At 61.1% G+C, this 15,615-nt stretch overlaps 1 protein-coding gene across 2 annotated transcripts in view; it reads right to left on the reverse strand.

Moving 5' to 3' along the window:
- The window catches only part of GRB10 (growth factor receptor bound protein 10), an 89,186-nt gene that overhangs the window by 17,050 nt on the left and 56,521 nt on the right, over positions 1–15,615 (reverse strand). Inside the window, exons 7-9 of one of the 2 annotated variants that reach the window (XM_045587174.1) lie at positions 10,843–11,053; positions 8,311–8,394; positions 6,166–6,364 (exon numbers count right to left, since the gene is read on the reverse strand). In XM_045587174.1, the coding sequence (XP_045443130.1) occupies positions 6,166–6,364; positions 8,311–8,394; positions 10,843–11,053 (494 nt within the window). The remainder of the gene's footprint in view (positions 1–6,165; positions 6,365–8,310; positions 8,395–10,842; positions 11,054–15,615) is intronic. The other variant, XM_045587175.1, reaches the window with a different exon arrangement.

The raw sequence follows: 15,615 nt of genomic DNA on the forward strand, positions 1-15,615 counted from the left end.
CTGCTCATCTGTAAAATGGGACCCTGTGAGTAACAGTGGCTCATGATGTCAGCTGGGCCTAAGGACAGCCACTGTTTCCGCCCCCTGGGGTGCACTCGAATGCAACTGGGGACACAAGGCAGGCACATGGGAGAGGCCCGGCCCTCTGACTCTGCATTGGTCTGAATTCTGAGAACGCCAGTGCCTTGCCCGTAAGATGGAGCTGGAGAACGTCAGCGGGAAAAGCAGGCAGGAACTCCGGCCTTTCCCCGCTGCCGTCACCAGCAGCTAAGGCCTTTCCCAACGAAAAGGATGTTAAATAGGGCGCATGATGTCACACAGTGCCTCTCCAGTCAGGTGGGGGTGGTGACTGCCTCCCGCCGGCCTCCTGCTGGGCGTGGCAGGCTCCCTGGCGCGGAACCCTGAGCCCCAGGCGACGCATGCTGCCCTGCCCAGGGTGCTGGGCTGCTTTTCAGACACTCCTCTCCGAGCGAGAGGCAGAAGCACGTGTGCGCAAATGGAGAGGCAGGAACATGGTAACAATCAGGGCAGAAGGCCCATGATCTCCACAGCCCCACACTGCATCCTGGGAAGCCTGTTTTGTTTTGTCGCAGGGTCCCCAACAGGTGGACTCCTGCTTCAGGCCTGACACACGGAGCCTGTGAACCCCGGACCTCGGGGCTCCGGCCCAGGCCACCTGGTCAACCCGGAAATGGGCTCTTGGCTCCTCGCCCCAGTGCCACCCAGCGCCGTGCAGATGGGCAGCTGTGGACGGAGAGCCGGCCTGTGCGGAGGGAGCCGGGGAGGGCCTGGGAACGGCTGCGCGGCCAGCACTCAGCCTGCCTTCTCATCACCTCGAGGGAGGATGTGAGCCGGACCCTGTCACTCGGAGCCTCTTGTAAAATCGGGGGCAGATGCTTATGGAGGAGCCCACCTGGGACCTAGCAGCCCGGGGGGGACCCCGGAGGGGCTGGCGGGGGCAGGAGGCTGACTGCTAGGGGGCAGGGGCAGCTGATGGAACCTGAAGAGCTCCAGCTGCTCCTGGCAGGTGGAGGGGAGGGGCCGCTGAGACTGCCAGGCCATGCCAGGGCCCAGCGTGCCCTGCAGGCAGCTGTCGCGTCCCCCCCCCGCCCCCGCCCCAGATGAGGTAAGGAAATCTGGGAGGCAGAATGGCTTTCCGGTCCAGGAGATGACCAGTGGGGGCCACAATCGGCTGCTGGCCCCTCTTCCTGCCAAGATGTTCACATGGGACTCACCCTGCCAAGAGGGACCCCGGCTTCCCAGGACACGCCAGGTAGCTCACCCTAGGGTGCCCTGGAGGCCCAAACGGGGCAGGCCTAGCACGTGTGGGAAAAAGTAAATTTATGTCAAACTGAGCTCAGGCTAGCTGGTTTTGGTGAGGAAATGGTGTCCCACTGGTGTTTCCACATCAGCAGTGCTGCTGCGAGACGTGAGGCCTGAAGGGGAGCTGCTCCCGTGGCACGTGGCTCTGATCACAATCGCCCTCCTGCCCGGCCTCCTGGCTCCGACCGGCTCTAAAGAAAGAGCCGCCTTACCGCCTCCTCCCGCAAGGCTCCGTGAGAGTGAAAGCAGGGAGTCTGCAAGTCCCTCCTGAAAAAGTTAAAGCTCTAAAAATAACTGATAAAGTACTTCCTGGAAGTCAGCCACGGCCCCAGAGTCCCTGGGCAGCTGCCCCGGAGGAACGAGGCTCACCACCAGGGTGGCGACAGGGCCCCAGGGGGGAGGCCGCGGGCCTCTGCCTGCCCGTCCCCACCAGGGGGGCTTGCTTGGAAGAAGCAATTCTGATCTGTTCGCCTGTATCTTTAAACTTTCCCAGAACGGCTGTGTGACAACAGCGGTTTCATAAAGGTGTTCTACAGGAAAGGGGAGCAGAGCGTCCTGAAAACCTCCCTGGGCCCCAGGGGAGGAGCAGGCCCCTCCCCCGCCCCCTCGGAGCTGAGTGCAGGGTGCGGCCGCCCTCCAGGCCTCAGCTTGCTCACAGGGGAACAAGTGCCACCCCAGCTAGTCTGCAAGGTACTCTCAAGGGCTCCTAGTGGGGTCCCCGCCAAGCACGGGCAATGCCCTCTAAACTTGGGGTCCCCACCACAGGATCAGGGTCCCAGCCCGAGGGCCTTCCCAGCGGCACATGCGGCAGGAGGGGCAGCAAGGGCGCCTGTTGGTGTGGGCCCGCGTGCTAGGCGAGGCTGTGCTCACCCCCCCCCCCCCCCCCCCAGCTATCCAGAGTGAGCGGACGTGCGAGGGGCTCAGGCCCTGCCTGCTGGCTCACTGCAGCTGCTGCCATCGGCAGGCTCGGGGTGGGGCTGCTGCAGCTGCTGCTGAGAACTTGTCCGTGGCCAGCCCCTGGAGGAGGGGGCAGGCTGCAGAGTCCCCAGGGCTGGAGCTCGCCAAGCCAGGGCTTCTCACAAAGAAGGGAGAGGCAGGGGCGCAGGCCCCCCAGATGCTGAGGAAAGAAACGGTCTTGGTTGAACCAAGTCCTCAGAGAGTTAGTAACTAAGCGTTCCATTTACATATTGTAATCTTAAAAGCCAACAAAAACGGTTCATATTCTTTCTCTAGAAAATCGTCCAGGGAAGCCACATGACTGGCTGTGGTGGCCAAAAAGCGAGGCAGGATTTCAGTGATCCCTCCCTCCAAATTCCAGAGGAGAGGGGGGCGGGCTGCGCAGCTGCAGCAGCTGCTCCCAGCAGGGCCACGTGTGCAGGCCGCAGCCTGGAGGTGTGGAGGGAGGCCCGAGGCTTGGAGAGGGCTGGGCGGGGAGAACAGGGTAGCGATGGGGAGCAGGGGGGGGGGGGTAGGGGGGGTGCAGCACGCACTGACTGAGTCATCCCCTGGCCCTCGGACTCCGGGCCCCTGCAGGGTGGGGCCATGGGGTGGTGAGGAAGGGGCAGCTGTCCACCCATCACTCACAGAAGCAGGCAGCAAGGGGAAGGCAGGAGCAGGAGCCAGCGGGGGTGGCGAGCAGAGAGGATTTAGTGTTCTGAAACGGCAGGGACATGTTGGTGGCTCGGGCTGACCCTGGCTCTGGGACGGCCATCACGACCATTCCGGGACACAGCTGCTCCTGTCCTGCGGGAGCCCGCGCCCTGCTCTCCGGGATCCTGGCAGACACAACCCCGTAACGCTGCCGAGTGTCCAAACATGGGGAGAGCAGGCACCCTGCTCCCCCACTCAGGGCCCCCAGTGGCCCCCAGCACCCGGGCTCAGCTTCAGTGGCCCCTGGTTCCAATGGCTCTGACCCCGAAGGCACCAGGAAGGCGGTGGGCACACTCTGCAGGGGCTAAGAACAGAGGGCTGGGGGCCTGGCATGAGGGCGGGAGGGGGGGCACCGAGGAAGGACAGTCTGGCTCCAGGATGGGCCACGGAGGCCCCAACCGGGGTGAGGCAGGCGCGTCACCTCCACACCGCACTTGCTGGGAAGTAACCTGTACTTGGCAACCAAGGGCAGTTTTTCTCGCCAAAGATGGTCTGACATCGAGGCCCATTCATTAAATCTTCAAGCCTCGGGAGACCCAATTTTGCTCGTTAGTAAATGCCTGTCAAAGCCCTACGCAAGGCAATTAATTCACTTCCAGAAAATTAATTTTTAAAATTAAGCAGAGAGAGAGGAGCTGATTTGGAGCGAAGACAGTATTCATGCCCTATTAATAATGGGGTTAACATATGTGACTAATTGTGTTTACAAAACAAGCGGGGAACTTGCTGCCACAAGTCACCGCGGGGCTGCACGAGGCCTCTGGCTGGAGACCCACCGACCACGCGGCCGAAGCCGAGAGGGCACGGCTCGCCCCGCTCCAGAAACCTGGGGTCCCCGTGCGTCCCTCTCCACCCCCCACCTCCTGCCCACCAGGCCGCTCGCCCCCTCACGGTGTCTCCTGCTTCCTCCGAGTGTGGCAGTCCCTGCCGCCAGGCACCAAGACCACATTACACCTGCTGGGACATGTTTCTCTCTCCACCACGTCACGTCTGCGAGACCCTGGCCCACTCCCAGGCGTGGGGCCGCCTCCCTGTGGAGGGGACCCTGGTTCCAGACCATGGAGCCCGGCTGCCCCGGCCTGTCTCCTGCCCAGATCCACTTCCTCCCCATTGCAGCCAAGAGGGTCTCCCGTTTCCTGCAGCCACACCAGCCCCGGACACAAGCACGGGCCCTGACTGCTGAGGGAGGAAGCCCAGCTCCAGCGGAGTGGGGGCTGGGGCACTGCGGGGCTGGCTGCGGCATCCCCGCCCCAGCATCGGCGGCCTTTCTGGGGCCCCAGGCCTCCGTCAGGGAGACAGCCCTGGCATGGCGTGGGCCCGCAGGCTGGGCCCTGGAGTGGTGACCAGGCTGCGTGCTCGGACTTTGTGTGCAAAGAGGCAGGACGTCAAAGTCCCCGTCTTCCCTCAGGCATGTGGCAGAGGAGCCGGCCTCCTTGCCCATCACAGTCCCAGGGGGGCTGGAACCCATGCCGCTGCCCACCACGACACACGGCACCACCGCTCTCCACCAGATCAGCTCGAACCCAGAACGCAGAGCATCCCTCCCTCTGAGGAGCACTACTTGCAGCCGGCTCCCTGCCTGCTGGTCTCCAGAACCAGAGGCGTCTGTGCGACAGAAACACAGACACCAACACGACGTTCTCATGGGCAACTAGCGCCGATCCAGGGAAAGCAGCAGGCAAGGTTCCTGGTTCCCCATTCTGCTTCGAGCTGGACAGCGTGGGCGGAGGCCATGGGCCTGCCAGCGCTGGGGAGCCAGAGCATCTCTGCACAGCTGTACTCTAGGACGAGCCACTTTGTCAGCAGCCTCAGTGACCAGCCCACAGACAGCTTGCCTAGAGCTTATTTGAGGCAGGAGGTCACCAGGGAGGCAGATGGCCCACGTGGACGGGAGGCACGTGACAGAGGGCCTCGGCCTGGCAGCTCTGGCCCCAGACGGGCCTTACCTCACCCTCTAAGTGCTGGTGGGAGGACAACGCGGCCCGTTTGGAGGCGTGAGGTCAGAATGGGGGCAGAGCTCGCAGCTGGCGAGCATCAGGAGAAACGCCTCTGCACAGCGCGCCTGCCCCTGCCTCGCCCGGGACAGGGGGCTTTCGGGGCGCAGGGACTGGGGTGCGTCAGCCTTCACGGCAAACGTGGCAAAGTCCCAAGGGAGCAGAAGGGGATGATTCTAGCAGAAAAGGCAAAGGGACTCCTGAAACACTGCTGCTGAAAAGAAAGAACCTCAGGGCCCAGTTAAAACCAGAGGCTCTGGAGCCTGAAGTCAGGACGCACCCCAAATCAAACACCCACACTGGGTCACATCAATCCCACCATTCACACCCGGTCCCATCCAAGTTCCACTAAATTAGGGCTGGGCCTCAGTTCCCCTGCTGCAGAGAGAGAACACTGTACCTACCTCTTAGCTTGTGTTGAGAAACAAACACATGAACAAATAGAGAATAAGCCACTTAGAACAGGGCCTGGCAGAGAGCCCTCAGTGACAGTTAGGTGACCTGAGGTCAGGGGAGTTTGTCATACTTATTCCCCCCGCCCCCCAACACGCACACACAGAACATCCTGGGTCCCCCTCCGAGCCTGGGACCCAACCTGGCCCAGGCCCTGCCAATCAGAAGGGACAGAGCTGCCAGCCCATCGCGGACGAGCGGGTTACTGGTGCCGTGGTCTTGGGCACGTGACTGGCACTCTGCCTCGGCTTCCTCCCTGGGAGACGATGGCGCACAGTTCGCTCGGCACGGGCTACGTCAGTGGAGGAAGTACTGGCTCAGGAAGGTGGCCGTCTCCCTTGGGCCAAGGAACACCCTTCCCGGAGCAGATCACAGTCAATCAGGGCTGTTCCATGGACACTGACGGGCAGGGGCCCGAGAGCCCAGCGCAGAACCCCTTGTCGACCCACCAGGACCGGGTCCCAGATCATGTGGTGGTGGAACGGTTCAGAAAGCTAAAACTCACTCTTCAGAAACAAACTGCTGTCATTTTAAAAGTCGTTTGTGTGAGGCTCCTTCTAAAGCACAGATACATCGTTGACTTAATAGACGAGACAGTGAGCAACACGTTAAGAAATCTCGCAAGGCAACAAGCAAACCTGCCCGAGGAAACAGGCTGAAAGGCCTCCCAGCGCCTCTCCCTCCTCCCGGGAGGAGCCCCCGCCTGCCACGGCCAGCAGCCGGCGCCCAGGCCGGGCCCACTCACCTTCTTCGCCGGAGGCTGGCTGGGAATCAGCAGCGGGCCTGGGCCCGAGGCCGAGGCCGAGGCCGAGGCCGAAGCAGAGCCGGCGCCCGCGCCCGCCTGGAGCGCAGAGGGGCCATCCTTTTTGCCGAGCTCCGGGAAAGGGTTGGGGATGGCCGGCAGCGACGAGGTTTTCAGCTGCTGGTCCTCCTCCTGCAGGCGCCTGGGGGGAGAGGCGAGCATGGTTAGAAGCTGCCGCCGATATGCCCGGCAGTCCCACTCCTGGGGATGCACGCAGACACAGAGGCACTCAGAGAGTAAGTAAATACGGGGAGGTCACAACAGGACTATTCACAACAGTCAAAGGCAGAAGCAGCCCGCGTGTCCATCGACGCATGAATAGATGGCAACACGGGCCCATCCATAGAAAGGGGAAGTTATTCAGTCTCGGAAAGGGACAATATTCTGACACATGCTATGACATGGATGAGCCTGGAGGACACTTTGCTAATTGAAAGAAGCCAGTCACAAAAAGACGAATCCTATGTGAGCTCACTCCTCAGCAAACTCAGAGACAGGAAGTGGAAAGTGGGTGCTGGGGCCGGGGGAGGCAGATGGGGCACTCGTGTTGCATGGGGACAGATTTGATTTTGCAAGATGACCAGATTCTGGAGGCTGGTTGAATGACAATGTAAAGATGTGTAACACTGGAACTGTACCCTTAAAAATGCTCCAGATGGTAGAGCTTAGGTCATGTGTATTTTGCCACAATTGAACGTTTTGGCAAAGCTACCATCTCAGACTCAGGGTGAGAGCACTGGGCGCACGCCTGTGGCAGGCGAAGCCGCCAGCACTTGTGTTCCAGGAAGACCTGCCATGCGGAGAGGTTTTGTGAATAAGGGCATTTTCACGAGCACAACTACTTTCCGATGACCTTGAATGAGCACTTCTCTGACCCAATGCGAGTATTCTAAAAGACTTCCTGCATCCTCCTCTGAATGCGCGTTACACAAAGAGGCTGCTGACACTGAGCTCATTGGAAGGAAAGGCTGCATGCGGCGGTCCCGCTGCAGCACAAAGGCCCGGTCCGCGCCGTCCCAGCACTGCCTGCTGCACCCACTCGCACACCGGGAGCCACTTCCTCGTCGTGCTGCGCCGCCCTCTCCTTGGCGTCTCTCCAGAGCTCCCTCCTCCCAGCAACACAAACCTCACTTGTCATACAACCAAGCAAAACATACACAGATGATGAATCAGATGCAATTAGGAAAACAGCAGAAAAACCAAGTTCAAAGTGAAAGCGAAAACAGTGCGAAGTGCCCTGAGCTTCCTCCCCCTGGGGATCCTGCTGGCAGCTGCCGCCCACAGGCACAGGGGTCTGCTGGGAGGGGCCCGCTGTCTGTCCCAGGGTGGCACTGCGCCCGCAGCCTGTCCCTGTCCCTGTCCCTGTCGGGCACTCCCACTCCTCTCTGCACAGACCTCGAGGGGGACGCTGTCTTCGCGTCACTTTCTCACTGAGTTTACACTGTGGCTGAATGAATGATCTGTTTGCTTTGTGTGTGTGTGTGTGTGGGGGGGGTGTGTGCACCAGGACATGAACAAACACTGGGACCCTTTCACAGGTGCTCCGGGCTCTATGGGCCCCGGCAGGGATGCCCACGCCCAACGTGCGTGCTGCCACGGTACCAGGGAGCCCAGCGCCTGGAAGACGTGATGGCCTCTCACCGACACCCTGCCAGCGGGCTCGTTTCCCTGCGAACCAGCATCGCTCTCCCTGGAACAGCTTCCGCCTGGGCACACGTCTAGCTGTCACGTGTCCCTGGCCCAGACACGCCCACCTGCGGTGTCTTCCTGCCCAGACCTGGAACCCGGGCCCAAAAACATGGCTCAGTGTTCTGACTCCTGGTAGGAGATGCTGACGTCCTAACGCTCCAGCTGTTCACAAAACCTCCTCTTTAGTAGGCTTTCCTGAGCATTTAAAAAAACCCTGAGTGTTTTAAGGCAGTAAACATTCTGCGTGTGGTATTTTAAAGATGGATTGATGTTGCCATTCATCTGTGCAAGCCCACAGCGCGTCCACCACCAGCTGGGAACCCTGATGGGTAAGAGGGACTTTGGGTGATGATGACGTGTTAAGGCAGATTCATTGATTATAACAAATATTAACAATACCTCTGCTGGGAATGTTGACGATTGGGGAGGGGAGTGTACAGGAAATCTCTGTATCTTCCTCTGAATTTTGTTAGGAACCTAAAACTGAATTTAAAAATAAAATCTTAAAAAACAAACAAATAAACAAAACATTTCCTTAATGAAAAAGGCTGGATACATAAGGTCCCATGTTATAGGGTTCCACATATGTGGAATGTCCAGACTAGATGGCCCCACAGCAAGGCTGCAGAGGGCGGTGGTGGGGCTGCTGACCGGTGCACTCCCTGTGAGGACGGAAATGTCCGGGAGCCAGAGTGAGGTCCCCGGACACGCTGGGAGTTACTCAGTGTCCCTGAGCTGTGAGCTTCACAGTGGTTCCTTCCATGTCATGTGAGTTTCACCTCCATCAGTGATGTTTACTAGCGGACTTTACAGCAGGTCACCAATACTGTCCAGAGCTAAGCTAAGGGGCATCACAGAGGCTGAGAGACCCAGGTGGGAGGTGCAGAGAGGACAGCCCCCACCCTGCCCTGCCACAGGAGGCCCGTGGGGACCGAGCAGACACCGGGTGAGGTGTCTGGAGATGGAGTGGACACTCAGGGGACGGGGTGTGAAGACCGAGCAGACAAACTGGGGGCCATGGAGAAGGAGCTGACCCTGGGGTGGGGGGGTGCAGGGAGATGGAGCAGACACGGGGCGGGGGGGGGGGGGGGATGGAGAGAGCGGGGAGACAGAGCAGACAGGCTGGGTCCCACACACGCCCTCTGTTCCACCGCAGCCCACTCCGCCCTCAGGGCCCGGTTGCCTGGTCCTGGGGCAAGCCCCCTCTCCTCCACAATGCGGGGGACAACCTCTGGGGTGAGTCAGCGAGGACCCTGACCCGGGTCCCAAGCCGCTGCTCGCTGCGTCTCCACCGCTCAGGGCCCTCGGCCCGGGTGTGCATCCGGGCTCCCCCCGCGGAACCGAGGGCCGAGTCACCTCCCCGGCCGTGGTTTCCTCACCTGGGCTCTGAGGGCCATGCCATGCCCCTCACAGACCCGTGGAGACCTACACCCCCGAGAAAGAGGACCCCGCACTTACACACCGGAAGTGACCTGCACGCACAGGACCGGAAACGCAGGGCATGCACAGGAAGCACAGAGCACACAAAGCAGGGCAAGCACCGGAAGTGGGGGCACGCACAGGAAGCACAGGTATCACAGGAAGTGCTCGCACTGTACCGGAAGTGCGTACACACGCAAGGGGGGCACGTACAGGAAATGCAGGGCACGCACAGGAAGCATAGGCACCCCTGGAAGAGCAGGGCACGCACAGGAGGCTGAGCACGCATAGGGAGAGTTCCGGCAGCGCACCGGAAGCAGGCAGCCACGGCGGGAGCACGCACAGGAAGTGCTGGGCACGCACAGGAAGTGCTGGGCACTGTGCTGAAGCCCAGGCACGAGGGGGAGGCACCTGCAGGAAGTGCTGGGCACACACAGGAAGTGCTGGGCACGCACAGGAAGTGCTGGGCACGCACAGGAAGTGCTGGGCACTGTGCTGAAGCCCAGGCACGAAGGGGAGGCACCTGCAGGAAGTGCTGGGCACGCACAGGAAGTGCTGGGCACGCACAGGAAGTGCTGGGCACTGTGCTGAAGCCCAGGCACGAGGGGGAGGCACCTGCAGGAAGTGCAGGGCACACACAGGAAGCAGGGGCACTACCCAGGAAGCGTTCAGCTGACCCTCTCGCAAAAGGAACGTTTGTGATCCTGTACCTGTTACCCCACCTTTTCAGTGTGCAACACAGCCCTGCGGACTCACCATGCCCCTGGGCCGCGCTCATCATGCAGGCCCTGTGCCCGTGGCCGCCCTCCCCCGCGCCTGCAGCCACTACCCGCGCTGCCGCTGCCGCTGCGCCTGGATATGTAGGCTCCGCCTAGAAGTGGAGTCATGCAGGGCCTGCCCTGGGGGGCTCGCTCACCGGCCCGGCCCTGCTGCCTGTCCGAGGAGGAGGGGAAAGGAGATGTGTGCGTGCCTACGAGTGTCATCCACCGGAAAGAGGAAGGGACTCCTGCCACCCGGGAGCAGCGCCACTGCTCGCAAACCTCTCCCCATTCCTGGACTCCCCCACTCAGAGACCTACCGTCTTCCGCACGCAACTCTCCTCCGGCCCTCCCTCCAGCCCAGAATTTCCAGAGGCTCCTCCACTCACTCCCTGGGAAATTCGTCACATGTCTGAGGTGGCACCATTCCGGCAAGAGCCCGGGGGATGCCACTGCCCCTGGTCCTGGACCCTGCTCTGGGCAGCCAGGCCTTGGATACCTCCATGGACTGCCCGGCCACTTTGTTCTTTCCAGAGCATTCTCCTCTGACAACTTCCTTGACATCCCCCCACTTAGCCCCGTGCCTGGCTCAGAGCAGGTGCTCAGTCTGTCATCTAAGCTGAAGCCCCGCCCAGTGCAGTCATGCTACCCGGGGAAGAGGCTTTATCTGCCACGGGTCTCACAAGGCCACCCTGTCACCCCGTAACCAGCAGAGCAGCAGCTCTGACCCACGCGATCCCCGCAGGGCTCCCACCTGACAGCCAGGATGTGCATGGGCTGGGAGCGCTGCACCTTCTGCTGTCCAGACGCCTGCGGCTCCGCGTTCCGAGCCCCTGAGGGTGGTGGCTGGCCACGGGTGCTCTGGCGCAGGGGCACCGTCTCGGTCTGCATGCTGCTAGATGATGGGCACAGACTCTCCAAGGATGTATTCATATCATTCACCAGACCATCAAGGTCAGGCTCATCTGGGCATTAAAAAGGCAAAGCGGAAAGAAACGTTAGTAGCAGCGAGGGGTCACACCCGAACGTGCACCTTAGCGACCGGGTTCCAAGCATGGAAAACAGTCACTTGAGGTCACAGTAACAAAACTGGGAAGTATTTGTTTCCGTAAGGGTTGATAGCGATGGCGTTTATTAATATTGATATTCCAGAAGCAATTCAATAATCATAGTCCAACTTCACGTCACCTGTCTGCACAGGAGACACCTTCCATCTGCATACCCATCGGGGTGGGTGGGCAGGCCACCATCACTGCACAACATGACCCCGTGCCCTGGTCTCTGGGCCCACTGGCCAGCTCACAGGTGGACACGGAGCCCTAAGCAGGCCGGACAGGGTTCCCCCTTCCCTGAGAATCAAGCAGTCAGACAGGAACAGCAACACCAACAATGCCACTAGCCCTGGCCCCTGAGAGCCACCAAGAGGGCTGCCTGGTGGTCAGAGCCATGGCACACAGGCTCACTGTGATGCGGGCACCCCCAGCTGCCCCTCCTCTGCCCTCGACACAGCCTGAGAGCCAGAGGAAGTCTTCTCGGGAGAGTGCCTGTGGCCGACGCAGAGAGAAGCAGGGATGGCCAAAACCGGTTTGGCTCAGTGGATAGAGCGTCGGTCTGTTCCGGTCAAGGGCATGTACCTTGGTTGCGGGCACATCCCCGGTTTGGGGGTGTGCAGGAGGCAGCTGTTCGATGTATTTCTCTCAAGTGTTTCTAACTCTCTCTTCCTCTCTGTGAAAAATCAATAAAATATATTAAAGAGGGAGAGAGATAGAAGCAGGAATGGTGCCTACAACTCCACTGCGAAGACCAGAGAACGTCTGGCCGAGGGCACTGGAGACTCAGTGCATCCTTAGGTGCCAGCCCGGCTAGAACGCGAACCAATATATGGGTCACACCGCGGTCCTGGCAATGCTGCACGCTGCATTTCAACGTGGTTAGCCGAGTCAGTAGGCTGAGGGGAGCCAATGGCCGCCACCACGGGGGTGGACCCCTCTCATCAGCGGAAGGCCTTGAGAGAAAAGACTGATGTCCCCTCAGCACAAGGGAGTTCTGCTTTCCGACTCCCCTGCACTCCCTCCGGGTCTCCATCCTACAGCTTGTGGATCTGCAACTCCACAGCCACGTGAGCCCATTCCTTAAGCACCCCGCCCCCCACACTCATGTGCGATTGTGTATGTGGTACGTGTGTGTGACAGACGCACACCCCACTGTGCCGTTTCTCTGGAGAACCTGGCTAACCTGTGGTGAGGGAGGTGACCCAGCACCCTGAGATGGAGGAGATGGAGGAAATGGAGGACAGGGCCGGGAAGGGCGGGAGCTGGGCCTGGGATGGGAGTGGGCTCGGGCAGCTGTGCATGCCCGGCTGCTCCTGCTGGCAGCTGTGTCCGACATTCCGACCGCGTGGAATAATTGTGCTCCGGCAGAGTTCGTTTCGCTCACTGTAACCCAATACGCTGCACTAACACGGACCCCATTTTTCCGAGTTTCCCAGACCTGTCACTTTTTAACAACTTGGTAAATAACAGCTGAGGGTGACTCCGAGGCAGCACATTGCTGGTCACGTATTCCGTCTCATTTGTTCCCCTAACGGCCCCATGTGACACCCGCTTAACAAACAAGGGGCCCAGAGCTCATGGCAGGAGACCCTCCGCCTCCCAGAGGACTGCCCCGCTGGTGCTGGCGCGGAGAGCAGAGGGTCACAGGCCGGGGGGAGGGGGCTGGCCCAGCCTTGCCTGGGGCCTGGTCTCTGTTTTCCCACCGGGAACCTGGGGGGAGGGCGGGGGCAGAGCTCGGGCAGAGCCGGCCACAGCAAACACTCAGCAGTTATTTATTAGCCCTGCCCATCCAGGCCTCCGAGCGCAATCTAAAGGTGACTATTAACCTGGTGCCCCGGCCGCCCAACAGGCCCGGAGGAGCCGAGCAGCCTGCCAAGATCACACGAGCGCTAAGGAGCAGGCCCGGGACTGGAAAACAAGTTTGGCAGCTCCCAACTGGAGCTCCCCAGGTGCGAGCTCAATGAATGAGCTCACAGAACTCTCCAGAACCCTGGGCACTCCTGTCTCCTGCTCCCAGCACACCAATCTCAGGTGCAAGGACAGGCCCCGAGGAGGACAGACAGAGGGACGAGGGGACAGACAGCACAGACAGTGGAGGCCTGGCCGGCAGGGGCTGCTGACCGGAGCAGAGGCCCTGAGCCCGTGCTGTGAGGGGGGCCGGGGGGGCGGAGCTCTGGGCTGCAGGGGAGAGGGAGGTGGGACAGGACCCAGAGTCTGACTCGGGGAAACCAGCTCATGGGCCCAGCGTTCCCGGGCCGTGAGGGGAGACGGCGGCGCAGCTATAGGCCAGGTTATGAGCCGTCAAATATTAATCCCGGGGCCAGATATTAAGAGGACAAAAGTGCTAAATTAATAATTAATAATTACCACAGCATTAATATTTAATGCATCACATGGGAGGACACCCAAGTCAGCGGACAGAGCTATGCCCTGAGTCCTGGGGGCAGGGGCGGGTGGGAGGGGAGGGGAAGAGGGGTTGACAGAAACCCAGGACCTTGGAGGGTCCCCTTGTCCCTGCAGGCATGTGTGTGTGTGTGGGAGGGGGGAAGGCCCAAGATGAGCTGTCAGCCATAAACCAAGGAAGCAACTCATGGTGATGGCTGAGCCCGAGGGCCAGCCTCAAACCGGGAAGAGGCCTTGCACAGGCCTCTGAGGTTCTGAGACCTCGGAGGGGGCTCCTCTTGGAGGAGAGGTGCCAGCTACACTGAAGCCCGCAGGCCAGGGCTCCAGGATTGGCCCGGAACGTGAAGCCACCCCCTCAGGCCCTGCGCCCCGACTCCCCCGAGGGCCACCGAGGTTTCCCTCTGAACAGGCCGCTTGGGCACCGATGGGGTGGGCACAGCGCTCCGTCACTACGAAGTGACTTCCGTGTGCGCCCGGCGGCACGCCACAGCCTCGCCACGCCTGCTTACACGCAGGAGAAAGCCCGCCGGACACGGACACAAAGGCTGTTTTCATCGCTGTCACCGGCCGGGGGAGGGATCAGACAGGAGGACGGGCTGGCTGACCGACTTCTCCCAGGAAAAAAGTCTGAGCGCCCGGGACTGTGCCCACGTCTCCGCCTTCCCCTCTGCGCCCAGCGGGCCCCTCCCCGCTGCCCGCTGCCTCGGGCTCCCTGGGGTCGGAGTAACTCTGACGATGTTCAGAGTATCAAAACGGTGCGCTCCTCCGCAGCGGGCGGCAGCGCACACCTCGCACTGCAGGGGCCACCAGCGCCGCTACTCACTCCGCACACGTCCCACGCGCCTCTGTCTTGCTCCTTAGAGCAAAAATAAACCTTTTTAAAGAATCTAAAAACCGCCCTTCCAGAGCCGTGTGGGCCGCTGGAGTGGCGTGGCGTGTTCTGAGACAGTAAAAGCAGAGTGAGCCTCAGGCTTGTTTAACCTGTTACGTTCTGTGGGGGACTGGTAGTGGAATCGTCCAAACTGGGATCTTAGAGGACCGGTTCCAAAGACCATATTTCTCCATCCTCTTTACGCTTCCCGCTGAGATATCCCCACGTGGCATCGGCTCCTCGCAGACCTCCCGCGGGCTCACACTCCGGGGCTGACTGGCAATCACTCACATGTGTTTGGGAGAAGCAGACAGGGGCGTTACGTGAACGCGGAGGGTCTGCTCCCTGCGAGCCCGAAGCCCACACTGGCCGTGGGAAGGCGGCGCGGGCGGGCGCGGGCGGGGAAGGGAACATGGTTTTCTGACCCTCTCCCCGCACACACGTTCCTCGGGTGTATTGACCGCACAAATATAGGTCACACCACACGGCGGTGAGTGGAGTTATTCATAGCTCCCCTCCTTCCTGGAATAGGCCGGCCTAAAACGGGCCGTCGACTTTTGTCCCAAATATCTAACTGAGCAGCTCATCTGACCTCAGCTCCCAAGTGCACCTCGCCGCCCTGTCCTCAGCACACCGAGGCCGCGGCTCTCCAAGGGGTGGACAGGCGGCGAAAATAGCTCGGGGTTGGCTCATGAGCTATCCTGGGTGCGTCTCCCCACCGACGGACGGAGCCAGGCTGAGGCTGTGCCCAGCCGGGCCGAGGCCCACCTCACCCCGCACGACACCTGCTGAGTCTGCAGCCTGCCTAGGCCCGCTCCCACTAGACAGCAGGCTGACTCCCCCCGCCCCCCTGGGCCACTGCGCCCCGCCGGCCAGCCGGCCGGCCGGAACAGGGCTCCCTGCCTGTGTGTGCAGGACACGGGGAGCCGTGCGCCTGCAGGGACCCTCCCGGTCGTCCCCTCTTCTGTCCCAGGCACCTCTCACTGGGGAGGCTGGGGGTGGCCTTGCTCACACAGCTAACACCCCCGGGGGTCAAGGAAGTAGATTCGCCCCGAGGAGCAGCAGCTAGAAGGCGCTCGGAGGCCGTGAGGAAGTAACATATGTATAACCTCCCTCCACGGTGTCTGCCCCTGGGCCCGGGGCTGTTCCGTCATCGAGAGAGGAGCCTCCTGCCCCCGAGCCCGCTCCTTGGCCCCCACCT

The sequence above is a fragment of the Pipistrellus kuhlii genome, unplaced genomic scaffold (genome assembly GCF_014108245.1).
Source record: "Pipistrellus kuhlii isolate mPipKuh1 unplaced genomic scaffold, mPipKuh1.p scaffold_m20_p_26, whole genome shotgun sequence".
Classification (NCBI taxonomy): Eukaryota; Metazoa; Chordata; class Mammalia; order Chiroptera; family Vespertilionidae; genus Pipistrellus; species Pipistrellus kuhlii.